The 10,830-nt window shown below is 55.9% G+C and overlaps 1 protein-coding gene across 9 annotated transcripts in view; it reads left to right on the forward strand.

Moving 5' to 3' along the window:
- The window catches only part of LOC108289851 (junction plakoglobin), a 31,625-nt gene that overhangs the window by 9,535 nt on the left and 11,260 nt on the right, over positions 1–10,830 (forward strand). For 6 of the 9 annotated variants that reach the window (XM_017509448.2, XM_037731650.1, XM_017509447.2 and 3 more), the window contains exons 2-5: positions 5,582–5,797; positions 8,121–8,380; positions 8,563–8,801; positions 10,181–10,382. In XM_017509448.2, coding sequence (XP_017364937.1) covers positions 5,590–5,797; positions 8,121–8,380; positions 8,563–8,801; positions 10,181–10,382 — 909 coding nt within the window. In that variant the 5' untranslated portion in view covers positions 5,582–5,589. The remainder of the gene's footprint in view (positions 1–5,581; positions 5,798–8,120; positions 8,381–8,562; positions 8,802–10,180; positions 10,383–10,830) is intronic. The other 3 variants (XM_017509449.2, XM_017509450.2, XM_037731651.1) reach the window with 1 other exon arrangement.

A 10,830-nucleotide genomic window follows, 5' to 3' on the forward strand; every position in this document is an offset into this window, starting at 1 on the left:
GGAGAATTGCCTGAACCCAGGAGGCGGAGGTTGCGGTGAGCCGAGATCGCGCCATTGCACTCCAGCCTGGGTAACAAGAGTGAAACTCTGTCCCCCCCCCCCAAAAAAAAAGAAAAAAAAAAGAAAATTGAGTAATTTGCCCAAGGGCGTAGCCAGTGAGTTCTGGGGCTGGAAGGACCTCTCTCCTCACTCCGAATCCTGCGTGCATCCTCTGTCACTGTCTGAGCCTGGGGACCCCTGTCTGCACAGGGTGCTAGCCTCTGGCCTAAGGAACCTCTAGGGGACCCAGCCCTGCCCTGCTCTGCCCTGCTCCGCCCTGCCCCTCTGTCTCCAAATGCCATGTTTCTGAGCCTGCTTCCAGCATGGCCTCTGGGGTGACCCGTTCCTGTCCTTATTTCCAGGCGTCGTCTTTGCACTTGGTGCCCTCCAGTCCAGCCTAGTTGTGCCCGGTGCTGGCTGGGGAAGGAGCCTAGTGTAGCTCTGGTGGGGCTATTTTTAATGTCAGGGCTGGCCCACACTCTGCCGGGACGGTCTTGGACCTAGGGTGCCGAGTGCCAGCGCTCTGGGTTGGCTGTGCAGAGGAGGCAGGAATGAAGATTCCTGAAGATTGGAGTGCACCCAATCTAGCCTCATTACTTGCTCACACTCTTAGCTGGTGTGGGCCTGGTGGGGAAGGTCCTCTGCACCCCCTCTCCAGGACCTGTCACCCCTCTTCCTGTCCTTGGGCTGTCCCTGCAGTCTCTGAGCTGGCTTCTTCCTCCTGCGCTGCTAACAATAGAGCACGCTGTAAACAAAGGCCCCCCATTCAACTCAGAAACCCGCCCTGTCTCTGTCCCTGCCCGGCTGGGGTGAGTGGGCAGGGCCCGAGTCTGTCTCTCCCGCTTCCACCCTGGCTCTGTCCGGGGGCATTGCGGAAGGTCTGACTCTGGGTCCAGGGTGGAGAGGGACAGGACTGACTGGGTGTGGCCCCTCCACCCTAGGAACTGTAAAACCAGCACTTTTGTTTCTTATGGGAGAAGTTCCCTTGTTCTCCTGGGCAGTAGGTAAGGAGAGGGGTGGGGCTGGTTGACTGTCCTGCCTGAGGTCTGACTTCTAGCCTTTCTGTTGCAAGAACAGCTCCCCCAGCCCCTTCCTCAGGAGGAGTTTCTGGTGTGTATCCTCTCTCTGAACTGCTTCCCAACTCTGAGGTTGCCCACCCTCAGCTTTCTTCTGTCTGTCTTGGGAATCCTGGTATTATATTCCTAGAATCTTAGACATTAATGTTCCTTTGAGACCCAGGGGCACGGGGACACCCAGCAAGTTTGTGGCAGAACTGGGAATAGAATCTGGGACTTTTTTTTTTTTTTGAGACAGAGTCTCGCTCTGTTGCCCAGGCTAGAGTGCAGTGGTGCGATCTCAGTTCACTGCAACCTCCCCTGCCTCCAGGGTTCAAGCGATTCTCGTACCGCAGCCTCTTGAGTAGCTGGGATTACAGATGTGCGCCACCATGTCAGGCTAATTTTTCTACTTTTTTTTTTCTTTTTTTTTTTTTGAGACGGAGTTTCACTCTTGTTACCCAGGCTGGAATGCAATGGCGCGATCTCGGCTCACCGCAACCTCCGCCTCCTGGGTTCAGGCAATTCTCCTGCCTCAGCCTCCTGAGTAGCTGGGATTACAGGCACGCACCACCATGCCTAGCTAATTTTTTTTGTATTTTTAGTAGAAACGGGGTTTCACCGTGTTGACCAGGATGGTCTCGATCTCTTGACCTCATGATCCACCCGCCTCGGCCTCCCAGAGTGCTGGGATTACAGGCTTGAGCCACCGCGCCCGGCTAATTTTTCTACTTTTAGTAGAGATGGGGTTTCACCATGTAGGCCAGGCTGGTCTCAAATTCCTGACCTTGTGATCCGCCCACCTCAGCCTCCCAAAGTGCTGGGATTACAGGCCTGAGCCACCGTGCTCAGCCTGAACCTGGGACTTCTGATTTGGCTGGGTGCTCTTCTTCCATCTGCAAGCGCCTTGGTCCCCTCCTCCCCTTGGCAAGAGGGCTCAGCCCCACTCAGGCTTCTCTGGTGGACTGGATGCTGGTGTGCTGCCATTTTGTCGGTGTGCAACCATAGCCTCTTCACGTAGAAATTGGGAATAAAGCCAGGCGCGGTGGCTCACACCTGTAATCCCAGCACTTTCAGAGGCCGAGGTGGGCGGATCACCTGAGGTCAGGAATTCAAGACCAGCCTGGCCAACACGGTAAAACCCCGTCTCTACTAAAAATACAAAACTTAGCCAGGTGTGGTGGTGCATGCTTATAGTTCCAGCTACTTGGGAGGCTGAGGCAGGAGAATCGCTGGAACCCGGGAGGTGGAGTTTGCAGTAAGCCAAGATCGTGTCACTGCACTCCAGCCTGGATGACACAGTGAGATTCTGTTAAACACACACACACACACACAAACACACACACACAAAGAAGGGAAAAAATTGGGAATAATAAAACATGTGCCAGGGTTGCTTTGAGGGAAGAATGAGATTCATTTAATAATAAAGGCCACTGGGCGCTCCACCGCCCCCATGGCATCCTGTGGCTTCTGCCTCTCCCTGGGCAGCCGTCCAGCCCTCAGCAGTCTCCTGGCGGCAGACCTGGGCTGTTGGGGGTGGTGAGGGGCCTGCTGAGGAATTTCCTCTCCTGCGGCCAGCCTTGACTGTGGTGAGGCTGGCGAGGGGTGACCCCTGTGGTTTGAACTGAGGCCCACTCCCCTCCCACTTAGCTGAGAAGCCCCAGGGTTAGGCGGTGTCTACGGAGGAGAGTCCTCTGGCTGGGATGCAGTGTGTTTATTGACCAGAGCTGCAGATGTCCAGCAGCGTCCAGATGTTGCTCAGCCTTGAGCCCAACAGCGCAGTATTCAGAGGGTTACTGCGGCCGTGTTTACTGGTACATCGCACCTTCCTTCTCTCCTCTATTCTCTCTTGGGACTCACTCTTGAGGCAGGGGGATGGTTGGGGAAGGCAGCAGGGCACGAGGAGCGCCCAGCAGGATTTTCCCGTGTCTGTCTTCACTGAGCGCCCCCCCCCACCCCCGTTTCCTGCCTGTGGCCATTCCCCTCTGCTGCCAGGGAAAGGGTGCATGTGGAAAGGGGGCTGGGGGGCTCCTCCTGAAATAGCTGTACTTGCAAATCCCTGGGAAGCAGCTGTGCACATCTGGCAGCCCAGAGCCTGCTGTCTGGGGTTGCGGACCTGGCTTCTGTTTATCACGAAACTTTTTTGAGTAGGAGTTTTGCTCTTGTTGCTCAGGCTGGAGTGTGATGGCGCAATCTCTGCTCACTGCAACCTCCACCTCCCAGGTTCAAATGATTCTCCTGCCTCAGCCTCCCAAGTAGCTGGGACTATAGGCACGCGCCACCATGCCCAGCTAATTTTTGTATTTTTAGTAGAGACAGGGTTTCACCATGTTGGCCAGGATGGTCTCAATCTGTTGACCTTGTGATCCGCCCGCCTCGGCCTCCCAAAGTGCTGGGATTACAGGCGTGAGCCACCGTGTCTGGTCCACACTTGGCTAGTTTTGTATTTTTAGTAGCAATGGGGTTTCTCCATGTTGGTCAGGCTGGTCTCAAACTCCTGACCTCAGGTGATCCACCGTGCCAGGCTTCAGCCCGAAACTCTGAGTCACTCGGGATGGCGGGAGGAGAGGGAAGGAGGCAGCTGGGAGCCAGCCTGGCCCCTGCCTCTGCCTGTTCCAGGTGTGCTCACGGCTGCCTGCCATAAAAGGTTGGGAGACCTGCAGGAGCATTCGTCATCCTCCTGGAGGGCGGCACTGGGGCTGTCACGGGGAAGACTTATCCTTGGTGATCTTTGTTCCTGGGTGGGGCCAGATTGCCTAGCCACACCACCCTCACCCTCACCTGGTCCCCATCACAGTGAGACAAGCCGGGTGCTGCTTGGCCTCATGGGTGGACCAGCCTGAGTTCTGCTTACTCACTGAGGCTGTGCTGGGATATGTAAAGGCCACAGAACTCAGTGCCCCTCACACCCATGCTTGGTCCCAGTCCCAACTCTGCCACTCTGCCATTTCTTTTCTTTTCTTTTTTTTTTTTTGAGATGGAATCTGGCTCTGTCACCCAGCCTGGAGTGCAGTGGTACAATCTTGGCTCACTGCAGCCTCCACCTGCCAGGTTCAAGCGTTCTCCTGCCTCAGTCTTCTGAGTAGCTGGGACTACAGGCACGTGCCACCATGCCCGGCTAATTTTTTGTATTTTTAATAGAGACAGGGTTTCACCTTGCTGGCCAGGATGGTCTCGAACTCCTGACCTCGTGATCCACCCACCTCAGCCTCCCAAAGTGCTGGCATTACAGGCATGAGCTGCTGCACCTGGCAGCTCTACCTCAGTTTCTGCATCTATATGTGGGGGGAACAGCGCATGCGCTTTGAAACCCACTTGTGAGTATGACGGTCTGTGAGAGGTCTGGCTCGTAGTAGGCCCTCATGGGATCACGGTATCCATTCTCCCCGCAGCCACTGACCTCTTTAGGTCAGTTCCCAGGACAGTGGAGCCAAACCCAGACCAAGTGGGAAGTTCACCTCCCTAGTACGAAGTATGGTCCTGCTACTCATTAACCTTCAGGTGCCCCTAAACCTCTGCAGAGAGAGAGAGGGGTTCCTGATGGCAGTGACCACCTAGAGGCCTGCCACACCCCAGATCCCAAGCCTGGGCTCGGGGAGACCAGGAGGTGAGGAAGCACTTCTGGAGGAGAGGCAGTGCTGATGGTCATGGCCATGGTCCCTGAGTACCTGCTATGCACCAGGCGCTGCACCAGATCCTCGCAACCACCTTTGAGGGAGGTGGCCTGACCCCATTTTGTGGATGAGGACGCTGAGTTTCCATGGAGAGGGGAATTGCCCCAGTAGTGAGAAGCTGAGATTTGAACTGCTCCGCAGGACTCAAAAAGGCTTCTAGGGGCTGGGAAGGCTGGGAGAGAAGGGGCCTTAGGGCCTGGGCCTTAGAGCCACTTAGGATCCTGCCCAACCTGTAGGAAAGCCAGATCCTGGAGTCTCGGAGGGAGCCTGGGGGCTCCAGAGAAACCTGTCAGACAGCTTCCCTGCCCCACCCAGTTTCCTGCCCAGTGGCCGGGTGCCTCCTCCCTGCAGCCTTTCCCAGGGAGTCCCAGGGGTTGAGGATAGGTCCAGGGGACCTCAGAAGCTGCTGGAGGTACTGAGTGCCTTCTCTTGCCCCTGGGAGAGTTGGGTCAGGGCAGCAAGGTGAGTGAGCAGGGGCTGCTGGTGGCAGCTGGTCCTTTACTGCCCTGCCCCCTGGGGCTCATCCCTCTGAGAGATCAGAGACATGAGCCCAGGACTCACACACAGCTGTACCCCTGGGGCTCACTGCTCCCAGGGTGTCTCATCATAGGCAGCCCCTCCCTGGGCCTTGTACCCTTCTGGGCACTCACCCCCTGCTGCACCCTCATTGGAACCCCTGGGGCCAGGGCGATGATGTGGGAAGACAGGCAGGACTTGGGGATGGGCTGAAGCTGGGGGCTGGGCAAGGTGTTGGGGTACCCCACTGCGGCCAGCTGACTTCCTGCTTCCTGACTTCCTCTTTTGTGCCCCCAGTAGCCACGATGGAGGTGATGAATCTGATGGAACAGCCTATCAAGGTGACTGAGTGGCAGCAGACATACACCTACGACTCGGGCATCCACTCAGGCGCCAACACCTGTGTGCCCTCCGTCAGCAGCAAGGGCATCATGGAGGAGGACGAGGCCTGTGGGCGCCAGTATACTCTCAAGAAGACCACCACCTACACCCAGGGGGTGCCTCTGAGCCAAGGTCAGGACCCTGGGGACTATCCATGGGGCAGAAAACCTGCCTGGGTCCTGGAGAGAGGCCAGAGTGAAAGGAGGCAGATTGTAGGGGGCTCCTGGCCTGAGGGAGGAGGCACAGCTCATGCTAACAGGGGCCCACCCAGTCTGAAGGAGGAGGTGCAGCTACTTCAGGGTGCTGCATCTGGGAGGGCTGCAGAATCCTCTTCTGTGAACCGCCAATAGAAAGGGAAGGCATAGGCTGGGCGCGGGCTCATGCCTGTAATCCCAGCACCCGGGGAGGCCAAGGCGGGCAGATCACAAAGTCAAGAGATTGAGACCATCCTGGCCAACATGGTGAAACCCCGTCTATATTAAAAATACAAAAATTAGCCCAGCATGGTGGTGTGCGCCTCTAATCCCAGCTACTGGAGAGGCTGAGGCAGAAAAATCACATGAACCCAGAAGGTGGAGGTTGCAGTGAGCCGAGATTGCGCCACTGCACTCCTGCCTGGTGAAAGAGCGAGACTCTGTCTCAAAAAAAAAAAAAAAAAAAAAAAAAATTAAAAAGCAAAAAAAAAAAAAAAAAAAAAAAAAAAAAAAAAAAAAAAAAAAAAAAAAAAAAAAAAAAAAAAGAAAGGTAAGGCATAGATCCTGCCCAGTCTGAAGGAAGAGGCATAGCCCTTGCCTTCTGTGAACAGAAGAATCTAATGAGGAGGCTGGGCTCATACCTGTAATTTGGGAGGCTGAGGTGGGCGGATCACCTGAGGTCAGGAGTTCAAGACCAGCCTGGCCAACATGGTGAAACCTCATCTCTATTAAAAACAAAAAAAAATTAGCTGGGTATGGTGGCGAGTGCCTATAGTCCCAGCTACTTGGGAGGCTGAGGCAGGAGAATTGCTTGAAACCACACGGTGGAGGTTGCAGTGAGCTGAGATTGTGCCACTGCACTCCAGCCTGGGTGACAGAGTGTGACTCTGTCTCAAAAAAGAAAAAAAAAGAATCTGATGAGGAGGCATCACTACGGCTCTCAGGGAGCCCATGGATGACAGGGGGGACACAGCTCTTTGGGTCCAGGAGCCTCATGTTTGATGAGAGAGCCAGGCCCGTATGCCCCAGGAACCCCCCAGGGATTCCCCTTTGGGTAGAGGAGGTATAGGTCTCAAGCCTGAGGGCTCCTCTTTGGGGCTGGAGGGAGACCAGGCCTCTGCTGCTGACATGCAGGTAGGCTGAGGCTACGGGAGAAGTGACTGACTCAGCTCTGGGGCTTAGCCCGAGATGGGGATGCCCCGCCAGCCCAAGGCTCCCTTGCCCCTTTCCGGGAGAGAAGTAGCTAGACCCTAGGACCTTTAGCCACAGGTGCCTCCAGGGTCCTGAACATGCCAGCAGGTGCGCTGTGGGCAGTAGGAACAGTGTGGGTGGACTCTGGCTGGGGGGGCTCTACAAAGCTCAGCCCCTGCACACTGGTCTCCTCCCTGACAGCTGGTAGGGGTGGTAGGAGCCTCTTGGCTGGGCAGGGCCATTCACTGCCTTGGTAGCAAAAAGTACAGCATCCAGGTGGGAAAGCCATGAAGATCTCTCCTCCTTCCCGACTAATTAGAGGGTGGAACCTCTGCCTCCCCCCTCCTGGGGCATCAGGACAGTTGCCAGGGTGTGGCTGCCTGGGCGCCTACCTGTGGCACTCCCAGGCCCACCCGGGGGATGGAAGCTAGAGAGGAAGCTGACGTCTCAGCTGAGGACCCAGCTCCTGCTCTCTGAACCCACAGCCCTGACTTTCCCTTCGACTGGCTGTGTGATGTTGGCGGCTCCCTGGGCCTGTTTGCCTGCCTGTAAAGTGGGAGGGTTGCTACCGCTGGGGATGAGGAGGGTGTAATTAGACTCTGAGGTTTCAGAGTTGAAAGAGACCTGATGGGTAAGGGAGGAGAATGAGTAGGGGTCTGGGCCCCTGAGTCAGGCTGCCTTATAACCTCTCTGTGCCCAGTTTTCCCATCTGTAAAGTGGAGCCATTGATAGTACTTACCTTGCAGGGTTATTGTCCGATTATATGAGAAAACATAAGAAATGCACTGAATTCACTGCCAGGCATGTAATAAGTGTGCAATAAGAAAAAAAGAAAGAAAATCCCATGATGGACAGAGCATATGGGGTCCATTTTACAGATGAGGTTACTGAGGTGATGGCGATTCCCCAGGTCCCTGGTGAGAGGTAGAATGGCGAGTCATGCGCTGGGGCTTTGAGCAGGGTGGGAGGTGGTCCGGATGGCCCAGGTGGGGCTGTCTACAGCCTGCCCTGCTTCCCAGTGTCCGCCCAGCCCACTGCCCACACTCAGTCCTTGTCCCCATGGCCCCCAGGTGACCTGGAGTACCAGATGTCCACCACAGCCAGAGCCAAGCGGGTGCGGGAGGCCATGTGCCCTGGCATGTCAGGCGAGGACAGCTCGTTGCTGCTGGCCACCCAGGTGGAGGGGCAGGCCACCAACCTGCAGCGGCTGGCCGAGCCGTCCCAGCTGCTCAAGTCGGCCATCGTGCATCTCATCAACTACCAGGACGACGCTGAGCTGGCCACCCGCGCCCTGCCCGAGCTCACCAAGCTGCTCAATGACGAGGACCCGGTCCGTGAGGGTCCCGGCGAAGGGGGGGCTGGGTGGGGGGGCCATTGTAGGGCTGGAGGGAGGTCATGACCTGGGCCCCTCCTGTGTGTGAGGAGTCTGACTGGGGTCCTCCTCAGCGCTGTGGGAGGGTATCCCAGCCCCTCCTTAGTGCTCACTTCCCCGAACCTGCCTTCGCCCTCCAGGTAGTGGTAACCAAGGCGGCCATGATTGTGAACCAGCTGTCGAAGAAGGAAGCATCGCGGCGGGCCCTGATGGGTTCTCCCCAGCTGGTGGCAGCTGTCGTGCGCACCATGCAGAACACCAGTGACCTGGACACGGCCCGCTGCACCACCAGCATCCTGCACAACCTCTCCCACCACCGGGAGGGGCTGCTCGCCATCTTCAAGTCGGGCGGCATCCCTGCTCTAGTCCGCATGCTCAGGTACCCATCCCTGCTCACTGCGGGAGCCTGAGACCCCCTCTCACGTGGGCCTCTCTCCTCCCTTCCCTGGGCTCCCATAAATACCCACTGAGTACCTCCCATGTGCCAGGTAGAAGCACGCCCCATCCTGGTGCCTAGCTGCTCACAGCCCAGCGAGGAACACAGGCATGTAAACGGCATGTCAATGATCAGGATATGACACAGGCTGTGGCAGAAGAGCATTGAGATTGCTCAGAGGTGGAATCGCTTAATGGCAGAGGATGGACAGATGAGTGACGTTTGGCTAGCGAAGAGGAAGGAAGAGTTTCCAGGCAGAGGGAACAGCATATGCAAACTCCCTAGCACACTTTATCTTTCCTGGCCTCCTACAAAATGTTCACTGGCCTCGTTTCTTGATTTTTTTTGAGATGAGGCCTCGCTCTGTCCCGTAAGCTGGAGTGCAGTGGCATGATCTCAGCTCACTGCAGCCTCTATCTCCCGGGTTCTAACGATTCTCCTGTCTCAGTCTCCTGAGCAGCTGGGATTACAGGCTGTCTGCCACCATGCTCAGCAATTTTTTTTTTTAGATGGAGTCTCCCTCTGTTACCCAGGCTGGAGTGCAGTGGTGTGATCTTGGCTCACTGCAACCTCCGCCTCCTGGGTTCCAGCGATTCTCCTGCCTCAGCCTGCCAAGTAGCTGGGATTAAAGGTGTGCACCACCACACCCAGATAATTTTTTTGTATTTTTAGTAGAGATGGGGTATCACCATGTTGGTCAGGCTAGTCTTGAACTCCTGACCTTGTGATCTGCCCGCCTTGTCCTCCCAAAGTGCTGGGGTTACAGGTATGAGCCACGATGCCTGTCCAGTTTTTTGTATTTTTAGTAGAGACGGTGTTTCTCCGTGTTGTCCACGCTGGCCTCAAAACTCCTAACCTCAGGTGATCCACATGCCTTGGCGTCCCAAAGTGCTGGGATTTACAGACATGAGCCACTGTGCCTGGCCTCATTTCTCATCCCCATCCCAGGCTGGGAGCTCCCTCAGGGGAGATACTGATGTCACTCCCCTCTGGACGCCTTGCAAGGCCTCTCTAATATGTGGCCTTCCATGTGGTAGTTACTTAGTAGGGATCTGTAGGGGACCTACTATGCGCTCAGCACAGGGCTGGGGGCTCAGAAGCAGGAGGAGTCATTGTCCCAGTTGGGAGAAGAGAGGTGCTGTTTGCTTCACGCTTAAGAGCAGGGTAGGCTCAAGGAATGATGAGATCTTTGCAAAGGGATATTTCCAGAGGGGTGTCAGTATGGGGGAGGCTACCTGGGGGAGGTGGAAACCCATGCCAGGTTCACATGTATGCCAGGGACATGTGGGGCCTGAGCATACTAACCCCTGCCCACCCCCCAGCTCCCCTGTGGAGTCGGTCCTGTTCTACGCCATCACCACGCTGCACAACCTGCTCCTGTACCAGGAGGGTGCCAAGATGGCTGTGCGCCTGGCCGATGGGCTGCAGAAGATGGTGCCCCTGCTCAACAAGAACAACCCCAAGTTCCTGGCCATCACCACCGACTGCCTACAGCTCCTGGCCTACGGCAACCAGGAGAGCAAGGTGGGCCCCCCAGCCCTCCCGAGGCCTGAAGCCCACCCTTGCGTCACCTTCCATCCTGCGCAGCCTCAGGCCGCTGCCTGCTTACTCCTTTTAGATGAGATATCGGTGCGGCTATACATGCTCCATCATGCGACTGAATTGCTAACAATTACTGTTTTGAGGATAAGAGAAAAAAATCACTCATCCTCATATAGCCACTATTGCCATTGCAACGCGCTTCCTTAAGAGCTGCTCTGTGGGCCTATTACAGATGTGTGCACATCCCTGTCACCATAACAATCTGCAATGTTGCATCTGTTTTCTGCCTGATTTTTTATTTTATTTTATTTTATTTTATTTATTTATTTTTTTGAGACAGAGTTTCACTCTTGTTACCCAGGCTGGAGTGCAATGGCGCGATCTCGGCTCACCGCAACCTCCGCCTCCTGGGTTCAGGCAATTCTCCTGC

The sequence above is a fragment of the Cebus imitator genome, unplaced genomic scaffold, assembly GCF_001604975.1.
Source record: "Cebus imitator isolate Cc_AM_T3 unplaced genomic scaffold, Cebus_imitator-1.0 Scaffold415, whole genome shotgun sequence".
NCBI lineage: Eukaryota > Metazoa > Chordata > Mammalia > Primates > Cebidae > Cebus > Cebus imitator.